This window comes from Periplaneta americana, chromosome 7 (assembly GCF_040183065.1).
Source record: "Periplaneta americana isolate PAMFEO1 chromosome 7, P.americana_PAMFEO1_priV1, whole genome shotgun sequence".
Lineage (NCBI taxonomy): Eukaryota > Metazoa > Arthropoda > Insecta > Blattodea > Blattidae > Periplaneta > Periplaneta americana.
The window spans coordinates 151,267,654-151,280,363 of record NC_091123.1 but is presented as its reverse complement, the minus strand read 5'-3'; the positions used below and the strand labels follow the sequence as shown (position 1 = coordinate 151,280,363).

Sequence of the window (12,710 nt, the reverse complement as noted above, 5' to 3'; positions counted from 1 at the left end):
GAAGTAGGCCTAAAATTAAAGCTAGAAATATCTAAAAATCACATTGTATCTTACGAAAATATGGACGAGTTTTGGACACTGGTTTCAATTTGAATGATGATACGTTTAGGCGTTATTTCAGGTTCAATGGACTACAGTTTTTTTTTTTTTTTTTTTTTTTTTTTTGCCATTCATGATATGATAGAGAATTCTTTGCTATATTCTGATTAAAATTAAGTAAACTGTTAAGACATATAGATACATAATTTCAAATGTTTAATTAATACTATTAAATCTCACCAAAATAAAATATAGCCCTATTTATTTTCAGATAATCTGATAGGTATTTGTCTCCAGATTTCTTCTTTAAGTTTAGTGTTTTTATAGTTTTCATCCCGTGTAGGCTATCATATAAATAGGCCTACGAGTGACATCGTACAAGTTCGATAAGTTTCTGACTGCAATTATCAGCCATCTTTCTTCATTTTCAAATAAAAACAATACAATTCATCGCCACCTAGGATAAATTTGTCTACATTCAATCGTCATAAAAGTATAAATGTCAAACATCTTTAATAAATGTGTCAAGAAAATTTGCTAAGAAAATTTGCTGAGCTACCGATTTCAGCCAGAAACTCGCGCGAGGTTTTTGCCTCGAACGAGAATCTCTTCCATTGTGTGGACGTCCATTTGAATCCATGTTATCAATCTCTGAATTTTCTCGCAACACATTTCTCGCTAGCAAAACTCTTCAAGTGTGTTACGGGCCTAATCCTGGGACAATGGATCTGTTATACAAGAGGAAGTGAATAGTAAAAACTTCTTTGTCATTCAATCAAAGTCTGAAAAACGTTGCTTAAATTTCTCACACAGGCTGTGCAAATGACTAATAAAATTTTCCTTTCTGACTGGATCCAAAGATGAACAAAATAATTAAAGTGTCGGAAATTCTCTAAAGTCTAAATTATTTGCACTTAGCTGCATACAGTACAAGGACAGTTTAAGACTAAATGCTTTGATTCTGTCACGTAAATGTGGTACCAGTGAAACATTTCCCTGAAGATTTACGATAAGGTAATTTAATTTGGTAGACATGTCAGACAGGAATCCAAGATCTTGCCACCAAACGTCATCTTCCAATTCAGGTACGTCGAATTTTTTCTCCTTTAAAACTATTTCAATTCTTCTCTCAAGTCCGCAAATCTCGTCAATATCTCGCATTTACATGGCCCGCACTCTATTCACTACAAGAACCAAAGACACCTCACCTTTCACTACGAAGCTCCCAGGAGAGCCTCAAATCTGTCATAGCCTCAAGCATGAAAAATTTTTTTTTATTTTAGTAGGTTATTTTACGACGCTTTATCAACATCTTAGGTTATTTAGCATCTGAATGAGATGAAGGTGATAATGCCGGTGAAATGAGTCCGGGGTCCAGCACCGAAAGTTACTCAGCATTTGCTCATATCAAGCATGAAAAAGCCTCAGTTCGACATCCCTGGAGTAGATCAGTGAGATTTTGAATTGACATGTACTAATTTTTTTCTACTAGATGCCTCCACAAGAATTATTGTAGTGACGTCTATTGCTAAGAATTAAAACAGAGTAATATGGTCTGAATATAGAATTTTGTCTGTACTTCTCTTTAGTCATAATTTTTTATATGTAGTAAATCTGCTATACTAGCCCAAAGAATTTACCTCCTCATCCTAAGAAGCTGCACTTAGAAATTTTTTCTGTCTAAACATCCATCACTCTTAGCTGGATTTGGAGGCAAGCAAGCTCACCACTCTACTCACTGAGAACTACTCCCATAAAGTGAGTTTTGTACATATTACAGTATATTTTTACTAGATTAATAAATGTGTCAGTATTGCAAATCAAAAATAAGAATATCCTTTTCAAATTTCAGAGAAAAGATAATATACGTTATGGTAAGATGAAGTGTATTTGCACAATACAGTAACTCACTTTCTTTAGTTTCTTCATGAGATTCTGGTAATGCTTTCGATTCTCTTCTTTTTCAGACTGTGAATCGGACACAAGTGTTGAATGGATAAGTGTTGCCAACATATCTATTACTGTTGTAAACAGCTCTCTGAAACATAAACGAAATAATAAATTATATAATTTTTCCTCATTGCTTCTTTATGCTTTGTGGCTGAAACCTACTATCCACCATTAAAAATTGTCTAGAGTGCACAGATTGTCTAGCTTTATTCTACATTGAAAAATAACAAGATAATGATAACCTATAACAGTTAAGATATGATTACTTTAACTAATGTATCCCAGAGTAACTGAAAAGAAACATGCACTTGAGAAAGCAGAACTGTTGTTTAAGGGAAGTCCTGTAATGGCGAGTCCTTCACATACAGTGTGTAGTCATGAGGATGTACTTTGTACGCTAGTTAGATAACACTTTCTTTATGAATTATATTGACAAAAGTGAATTAAGGGGAAGTTACTGAATTGCAGCAGGAGGAATTTAATTTCCCAAGGGAATATGCCGAATATCTTATTTATAGTTTTTTGATATCTTTATGTATAGTAAATTAAAATCTTTCTGGAGATTTGCTAGTCTGCCAGGCTAAATTCTATTTCTTAGGTGTGGGCATCTGTAAAGTGGGACAAAGACAAGCTAACTTGAATTTTGACTTATCATCAATCATAATTGAGACATTCCCTGGAATAAGAACTTACCATTTGTTACACTGTTTTTTCGTTTCCAGTATAACAACAACTCTCCTAACAAAATATTATTTCCTTCCAACAAACACAGCGCCTTCTAGAAACATTTATACATCATTCTGCACAATGCCGTTATCTCAAATTGAAGATTTCGTAGTTAAGCCTCACTTAGTCTTCACAGATGTTAGATCATGTACCTACACACAGTTTTTGTTTCACAAACACATGACAAATGACAAGTGGCAAATGAGTTTGACTTTTTCATGTTTGACTAGTGTTTTGTTTCTCACAAAAATCTGCTTGTCAACTTTAACTTATTTTTCATGTACAAGAAGTATGTTCAAATCTGTTTTCATTCTTCAATTTTACATCTTTGGAGTGGTGATGGAAAATATAGCAGTCTAGAAATGGTAACATAAAAGCAGAAATGGAGAGAATATACAGCAAGAAACTGTTATTGTGATATGGAAAATGTATACGATTTTAATTATGTTCACGTTAATCTCCCATTTAAAAACACAAATATCAAATACTATCAGTAGCAGCACAAAGCTACTGGCCTTTATTCAGCACACTTTGTTGTTAACATTTCATCATCAACATCCTCTTATCGTGTCTTCCTTTCGGAAGGTCGATTCTAAATATGCCTCCATTCATCTCTGTCCTCCCAAGCTTTTTACCCTATTTATTTCATCCCACTTACATCCCCATTCTTCCAAGTTCTTCTCAATTTGATCTATCCATATTTCTCATGGTCTTCCCATTGGTCGTCTTCTTTTCACTTTTAAACTTAATATTCTCTCTGGCAGCCTTTCCCTTTCCATTCTTTTAAGGTAACATTAACATTTAATAGGTACAACTAAAAAAGCAGTTTCTTAACCTATAAATCATTATCTAAATGCAATTGCTAACTTTTAAAGAAAGTTTAGTTTACAGCTAATGTTAATGTTTTTTGTGTGTTACTTTATAATAAAGTTAATAATTTATTAATAATGAAAATAACAATTGTCCTCTTTCTTCATTTAGGCCCATTATGCACCTAATATAGGTCTATTATTTCATTATTATGTCTGTAATTTCTTCCTAATTTTTCTTTTTCTTTTTTTTCTTTTGTAACAACTGGTGAAAATAAGTAAGGTATTTATTATTCAATCTTCTACAGTAGAGTTAGCTAACAGCGTATCATTATTCTTTCAAACCTGTCAACAAATGAGTCATTTGATAAGAATATAAAATATTTTAAGAGATAACAAAAACTCTCTAACTTGTAGCCCTAACTTGTCTCTGTTTTGCTTGTCCACTTTTCGGTTTCTTAAACACTGTTACCAGTTCAACTAATCAGTTTAAGAAACAGACAAATAACAAAGACGAGAATACTGTATTTATTATTTCTCAAAAAATTTTGGCAAGCTTGTCAACTGTCATTTATTTAAATATCTTAAGGAATGATGGCAAACCATAGAGTAGCTTTACTGAACAAGAGTAGACAAGAGAGAGAGATTATAATTGGCACAATTTCATTAATAGATATGAAAAAAGTTAACAAATGGAAATTGAAAGAAATTGAAAAAGCGTCCGAATTTTAGAAATAACCGTAGGAAACCATGGACCTGCATGAGAGACACAAACTGGCCTAAAAGAAGAAAGAGAATATTGCTGAGTCAGTTACAAGTTACTTTATGAAGTGAATTAACCGCTCATTTCATTACTAGAAATTGGTTAAGAACTTACATCATAATACTTATGTTGTCAGTAACAGCTGGATACATGAAGGAGATTGAGTACATTATAATATGAGCTGAGTAAAGAGTATGGAACACTGCTTGTAGCTTTCCTATTTTTAATTTTATGAAGAAACTATATATGAAAGTTACAGAGGGTGAAAAAAAGGAATATTTTGAACATGTTTTTCATTTACATGATGATAGAAAGAGAGCCAAAAAGTTAGGTTTGATCATCTCTTTTACTCAATATCAAACTTTTACTGCCATAAAAAAGAATTGATTTTGATACTAATTACTTAAATTGTAGTCTATTTATAAGTACTCATATATAATCTTATTTGGTAAGACTTACGAATTGCTGTTGAGATCAATAACTGCATAGCTGATTAGCTGCACGAGAAGGATGGCCCAGTCTGTGGTGACGGTGGTGTTGCGCTGGATTGTGTCAAACATTCCTCCCACCAGACTGAACCGCAGCTGAAGGGCATCCTGCATCAGGGCTCGGCCTTTGGGATCTTCATAATTTGACAGCCTTTCCTGTTTACAGTCATAAAATGAGGAATTCAACAACAACCATTCCTCATACGCCTATTATGACAGAAAAAGAAACAATGATAAATCACTCAGTACTTACGACTTCAATGATTTTTTCCAAAGAACTGACAAAAAAATCACTCAGTACTGCAACTGTTGAAGTTTCTGTTTTTAAATAACAAATCATTCGATACTTACGATTTTACTGCCTTTTCCGAAGTGGCATAGAAATTTTACTCTTGAAGTTTTTATTTCAAATAACAAATCACTCGGTACTTACGATTTTACTGCTTTTTCCGAAGTGGCATAGAAATATTAGTCTTGAAGTTTTTATTTAAACAACAAATCACTCAGTACTTACGATTTTACTGCTTTTTCCGAAGTGGTATAGAAATATTACTCTTGAAGTTTTATTTTAAATAACAAATTTATTTATTTATTTATTTAAATTTAAATATACAGAATAAAGAATATAATTACAAACAAGAGAAATAGAAATAAAGTAATACAATCAATATAAAAAGGAGATACAGTAGTATTAACAAAATTTGAGACCGAATGAGCAGCGCTCGTGTTCGGTCGCAGTTCAGATATACTATTAATAGGCCTATAAGAGAATATAAAATAAAATAAAATAGGAAATAAAATTAAAATTACAGTTACAGAAATTATATAATACAATATTAATATAAGAGAAATATATAAAAAACATTAATAAAATAGGAACTAAAATTTAAATTACAGCAGCAATGGAATTATATAATATAATATTAACACTAGAGAAGAATAATATCGCACGTGAAAAGTAGGACAATTTATATATATATATATATATATATATATATATATATATATATATATATATATATATTTATATATATATATATTTCAAAATTATAGAATACAAATATAATATAGGTTGATTAATTCATACACACAGGCTATAAATTTATTTAATCAAATTGAAGATATTAACACGTTTCTAATTTTCTTGTTATATGTTAGTGGGTTACATGTTAGAAGTTCTGGGTGTAATTTAGCTAAAGCATTGTACAACCGAGGGCCAAAATTAATACTATGCTTTAGACCAGCAGATGTGAGACATTTAGGTTATACTAATGTTGAATTAATATTTCGTCTTGTGTCATAATTATGTGTCTATAATATAAACTTATTACGATTTTTATGATAAAATTTTAACAGCGTATACTTATAAATTTGTTCAATATTAAATACATTAAATTCAGAATAAATTAATTTAGTTGGATAATCGAAACGTTTCTTCAAACAAATTTTAATTATTCGTTTTTGTAGTAAATTTAACGGACTAAGATTAATTTTTGTACTTCCACCTCAAACAATTATACCATATTGAATGATAGACTGAATAATGGCCAAATAAACATTTCGTAGAACTCTAATGGGTAAGTAGCATCGAAGATTAACGAATTTATAAATTGTTTTACGAAGCCTCTTGCAAAGATAAGTAATGTGATGAGGCCATTTTAAATTCTGATCAATAATGATACTCAGTACTTACGATTTTACTGCTTTTTCCGAAGTGATATAGAAATATTACTCTTGAAGTTTTTATTTTAAATAACAAATCACTCAGTACTTGCGATTTTACTGCTTTTTTTGAAGTGGTATAGAAATATTACTCTTGAAGTTTTATTTTAAATAACAAATCACTCAGTACTTACGATTTTACTGCTTTTTCCAAAGTGGTTAACAAATCACTCAGTACTTACGATTTTACTGCTTTTTCCAAAGTGGTATAGAAATATTACTCTTGAAGTTTTATATCTTAAATAACAAATCACTCAGTACTTAAGATTTCACAGATTTTTCCAATGGCATAGAAATATTACTGTTGAAGTTTTTGTTTTTAAACAACAAATCAATCACTCAGTACTTATGATTTCACAGATTTTTCCCACGAAATGACAAAGTTTCTGTTTTCAAATTGGGATTTCATAATGATTATGCATCATTCCACTGATATCACAAGATAAATTGTTCCTTATTGGAACCACAGTATTCAAAGAACTAAGAGTACTAGTAGTATTTTATTTAACAATATTCTCAAGTGCAGAAGTCATTCAGCACTGAAATTCAACATGGACTAGAAATGGTCGACAAATTTTGCCAAGAGCCCTTTCTCAAAGACAATGTTTATTATGTGTCATGAATTTACGGACAAGATCCACAGTTTAACTTCCCTCTCAGAGGAAGTCATGCAAAGGACTTCATTTCCCTTCTAAACCCATTGCCCTTGGTTAGGTATGTATCTCCGAACCTCAGACCCAATGGTAACAACTCGACCATCAGTAATAGCTCAAAAAATGAAGACAAACTTCTGCCTTCCATATTTCATACGTACAATAATTTGATAGAAAGATTTTAGTAACATCAAGTAATTAAAAAAAAATAATAATAATAATTTACCTGCTTTTTTTTCCTCCCCCCCCCCCTTCCGATGATTATGTCCTATTACATAACACAGCAAATGCAGAAGCATATTAGAGTTACTGATACTTCAGTTAAAACAAAATGTACGAGATACGTTATTTTAAAATTTCAACAAGTAAAACTAAATTTTTTTGCTTTTGCTCCGAACAAATTAGGTTCTATCGATTTTTTTAAATCTAATGCCACACATAACGATGTGTAGCCATTAGCGACATTGCCTACTTTTTGGCGATTATGACGAAGAATCCTGTTCTGAGTTTGGGGCATCCAGTACATCGGATTCTGTTAGCCATGTATGATAAGATGACATATGTTATAAAAGTAGGCGAGATAGATGAAGAAACTTCAACCAAACAACTTGTTCCAACCAGGATTCGATCTTGGTCCACTAGTTTTGCAATCAGACACATTGATCACTACTCCAAAGCAGTAGACTCTATCGAAAATTCTTAAAGATACCATTACATTTTAGAACAAGTTACAAATTTTGAATATTTTGACTGCAATATTGCTTATGAATATAAGACAAGTGATTATCTAAAACAATATGATCACTTTATAAACAATGTTAATGATTATTTAATGAAAATCAAGTAGTACTTAATGTTGATAAAACCAGCATAATCAAATTTAATACACCTGTGCTATTCAATTAATGAAAATCAAGTAGTACTTAATGTTGATAAAACCAGCATAATCAAATTTAATACACCTGTGCTATTCAATTAAGTTTTGACGTTAAGCAGACAGTCATAATTGATTTGTTGACGAAGTGTTCTCTAGTTGCATTATATTCTATGCATCATAATCAGCATTGTCTTAAATTTTGTGTATATAATTCTCACATAAAACAAAAACAGATCAAACACATACTTACATCCTTGGAAAGCATGAGAAACTGGGTAAGCTGAGAATGTAAGGACGTCAGCAAGCCTTCACGCTGATCATCCTGACCTTTCAGGCAAGTCAGCACCAGTGATAAGAAGGGCTGATGACTCAGAAGTGAAGAACTTCGCTGCACATTGCGCTCCTTGTCTCGATTCTTTGATGACCAATTTCCACTCTCCAGAACTTGTCCTTCAAATTATACAGTTCTTTGTTTAACACCAAAGTAAAGAAACTACTGTACTAAAACTTTATAGCAATAACAATATGGGAACAATGGAGGAATCAAAGTGTTCGGAGAAGACTGCCTGACAGGCACTTCGTCTCTGCTAGCTATGATTAGATCTTAATGTAGTTCAACTAATAAACTAGTAGCTCAGTAAATTAGATTCAATGAGGTAATTCAAAGAATGTTTAAAAATTCCTACACTCAGACCTATATGGTGCATTATATAACCTCAATACTAAGACACCAACTTACACAGGGTTTTAAAGGTTCTGCATGGAGTGTGGATGATGGAACCAGGGTCTTTCATTCATTCATAGTGTTCTGCCCAAGGACAGGTCTTTCACTGCAAACCCAACAATCTCCAATTTTTCTACATTTTTGTCTTCCTTCACATATGATTCATATATCTTAATGTCGTCTATCATCTGATATCTTCTTCTGCCCCGAACTTTTCTTCCATTCACCATTCCTTCCAGTGCATCCTTCAGTAGGCAGTTTTTTCTTAGCCAGTGACCCAGCCAATTCCTTTTTTTCTTCCTGATCAGCTTCAGTATGATTCTTTCTTCATCCACTCTTTCTAGCATAGCTTCGTTTCTTATTCTGTCTGCCCATTTCACACACTTCATTCTTCTTCAATGTCCAACCTGGAGCCATTCCACAAGGATATGGTGTTGTACCGGTACTGACGAAAGTTGTAAAGTATGGAGTTGTATCTTTCTGTTCCACGAAAGAATTAAAGTGTGTTGTACATTACTAATGAATCACTACTAGTGACGTCATATCAATAAACATACTATGTCATAACATAAAACTGCTGGTTATCTTCGTATTTCATTCATCAAATTAGGTTATGTTTGTCTCTTTAATTGTAATGTATTTCAAAATAGATTATATAGCAAATTCATAGATTCTATGAATTTCGTAACCCTGCAATGTTATTCATTTTAGTTTACGTCTTTAATAATGAAAAATTTACTTCTTTATTATTATCATCATGTTCTTCCGCGATCCTGCAAAATCCTCCTTAATAGTTTCCCATATTAACCAACAGATGCCACTAATAACGATCTTCACTCCCAAACTTAATTATTACGAAATTACCAACACTGCAAAATTATTGAAATGGTGTCAGAGGGAACTGACACAATTTGTTTCTTTTGAAGGAATTAGAAGCAAAAAAAGATATTCTATAGCACAGATTTATCAAAATATATCCTAATATTATTAAATAAATATATTTAAATCCCATTATGTATGTATGTATGTATGTATGTATGTATGTATGTATGTATGTATGTATGTATGTATGTATGTATTAGTCTCCTTATATTGGTAGAGAATAATCGACAATTCACTAGTAAGTTATAAATACTAGTACTTTTGTGGAACACAATCATGAAACTTCACTGGTAATTTGTAAATATGGATTGGTACTGTAGAAAAGTCTTTTGTGGAACAGAAACTCTAGTATTTTTACTACTTGCTAGAGAAGTTACTTGTAATGTACAACACCATACATTTGTGAAACAGGCCCCAATTTTAAAAACGTCTGCTCCTAATCTTATCTGAGTATATTATCTCCCAGTCAGAGAGAGAGTGAGAGCATGCGTAAGTGTAAGTGTGTGTGTGTGTGTGTGTGTGTGTGCGCGGGCGCACATATCAGGGTTGTCAAGCATCCCAGATTTAAGGGACAGTTCCTTATTTAAGTAAAATGTCCCATGTCCTGTGATATCAATTGTCCCCTATTAAAAAAAAATGACATTTTTGGAAAGAATTTTTACAGATCCTGTAAATTGAAGCAGTGGGTTTTTTATGTGTTACTGGCTGTTTTATTTATAAGTGAACGTATAAAAGTTGCCTAGTCACTTACTGAATGTGGAAGGGACATTGAAATAAAGGGGAAAGTACACGAACTTTATGGGCAATTAAATCAGTAACAAAATGACTCTTTATTGAGGTTACCACTGAGCACAGGTGGCCAATGACTTTCAGTTAAAATTGTTAAAATATTTCATTGTAAAACACTAGTCCAAGTAAATTTTCTTACACTAGAAAAAACTAGCTATTATCTTAAATTTGTCCACCAAGCTGACAATGTATAATTTATCACATGTGACAGTTTGTTACCTGCTACTTTGAGAACTCTTCCTTGCACGGCACTTGGCAGTTTGGATACCAGTGGAGCCACGAGCCATATGGACCCAGGCTTGCTGGGCCTCAGAATATTCCGCCTCTCTTCCTTACCATCCACACTGCTGCTGCTGCCCCCACCACTTGTAAGTTGAAACACATCGATGGCAGCCTTGGCAACAGTGTCCAGCCACTGATTCAATTCGGTGGAGCCAGGAGAAAACTGCGTAAACATGAGCTGCAGGTCCAGCCATGACATGCGCAGAGTCCACTGGTCCAAGTTCTGAGCAAAACAAGCAAGCATACTAACTATAAAATTAGGTATGAATAAAGATACCAATAAATTAGGTAATAGATACATGAATATTATATAAATTTATGACCTTAAAATACGAAAACACAACAGAAATATAAAAAATAAATATATAAATAATTAAAAATATTACATATCAAAATAATAAATAGATAAACGAATTAACGAATAAACAAAATGAAAGAATACAATTAAAATTATAAATAAATGAGAAAGTAAATATACACACAAATGAACAACGTACGAAATAAATAAATTACATAAGTAAATTAATTAATTAATAAAGGTACACTAATATGAAAGTAATGACAATCTTAAAATGAAGGTATTAAATTGATACAAGATTTACATTTTTTCAAACTCAAAGAATCAGGGAAATTCAAGAGCTACTTCATGAAGGACCTAAGATACAGATGGAGGGGGGGGGGGGGCATTGAATAGAGACTTGATATCTCACGTACCAGAGTCATAAAGAAAATTGCATGGGCCTGCCTCCAAACATAAGAAAAGAAAGGAAGGAGGCTTAAAAAGAAAATAAATACTACCATATCATTCATACAGTAAAATATCCAATATACCATATTACTATTCTAACCTCTAGAATCCTAGCAATAATGTGCCTCTGGTCCATAGATTCCTCTGTTGCAGCTGTGGTCTCTGGATAACAAATCATGTGTAGGAGACGCTGAGCCTGAAACAAAATACAAATTTTATTACTGACTAAACAATGAAAACTGAAAACATTATGATTTGCAATTCTTGTATAAGGTGAAGTGCCAGCAGAAAAGAACAGTGAAAAAAACCAGCATGAGATAGCCACATAACAATCAAGAACTTCACAGAATTGAAATGTCTGCTCTGTTCTCACCTGCTTTGGTGTCAGCATGCTGTCCAGCAGCAGGCCAGTCTGACACAGCTCCTCGGGGTTCTGCAGACACCTCTCCAGGACCCACTCCTGACTACAAATCTGTCGCAACACATGTTGGGCGAAGTCTGAGAGGTTTATGAGAGTTTCTGCCGAGTTTGGATTCACAGTTGAAGATGGGGGCAGCGTTCTGTAAACAATGTAATTCGTCCTCTATTTTAACCGCTATGTGAAGATAAATATTCAATTACTGAGAATTTTAAAATGTAAATTTGTTAAAAAGAAAAGGAATTTGAGCTAGTTAAAATCTGAATGAGGATAATAGGATTTTAAGAGGCAATAAATGCTGAAAAAAAGGAAAGCTGGTGAGTCTTGCATCATATATTTGCAGACACGAAAGAATTCTTTCCTAAGTGAGAGGGTTTCTGGTGAAACTTTTCATGTCACCAACCTCATGCTTTGCGAACAAATGTTTCTCCAGGTCAGTATTCTGATTGAGACTGCACATGCATCAAACAGACAAAGCAATAAAAAATATGAGAACAAGTACAATGAATCAATGAAGTTGTGCATTAAATCCGGAGAAGAATAGAATAAATTCCTCTGGGGCAGACAGGAAAAAACTTGAAATAAAAGACAAACAAGTAATTAACAACATTTGAAATGTGTGTAACCATTTAATTACATAGTCGCAACTATAGTACAGTACAATTATTAAGTGAGGTAACTGATCTTATGTTCTATATGTACATTCGCCAGAGAGAAAATAATTAGACAAGAAAAAAAATCACAAGTAAAACGCATTGAGGTAAATCAAAATTAAGACATGTTAAAAATATGGATGGTGACTATAAAGATTTAGAAGTTCATAAATAGAAAAATGTTAAT

The 12,710-nt window shown here is 32.6% G+C and overlaps 1 protein-coding gene across 11 annotated transcripts in view; it reads right to left on the bottom strand.

Annotated features, from left to right (window-relative positions):
- kto (mediator complex subunit kohtalo) overlaps positions 1 to 12,710 on the bottom strand; it is a 136,835-nt gene that overhangs the window by 51,897 nt on the left and 72,228 nt on the right. For all 11 annotated transcript variants that reach the window (XM_069831619.1, XM_069831617.1, XM_069831618.1 and 8 more), the window contains 6 exons: positions 11,826 to 12,012; positions 11,553 to 11,648; positions 10,642 to 10,927; positions 8,278 to 8,477; positions 4,747 to 4,931; positions 1,951 to 2,077 (listed from right to left, as the gene is read on the bottom strand). In XM_069831619.1, coding sequence (XP_069687720.1) covers positions 1,951 to 2,077; positions 4,747 to 4,931; positions 8,278 to 8,477; positions 10,642 to 10,927; positions 11,553 to 11,648; positions 11,826 to 12,012 — 1,081 coding nt within the window. The remainder of the gene's footprint in view (positions 1 to 1,950; positions 2,078 to 4,746; positions 4,932 to 8,277; positions 8,478 to 10,641; positions 10,928 to 11,552; positions 11,649 to 11,825; positions 12,013 to 12,710) is intronic.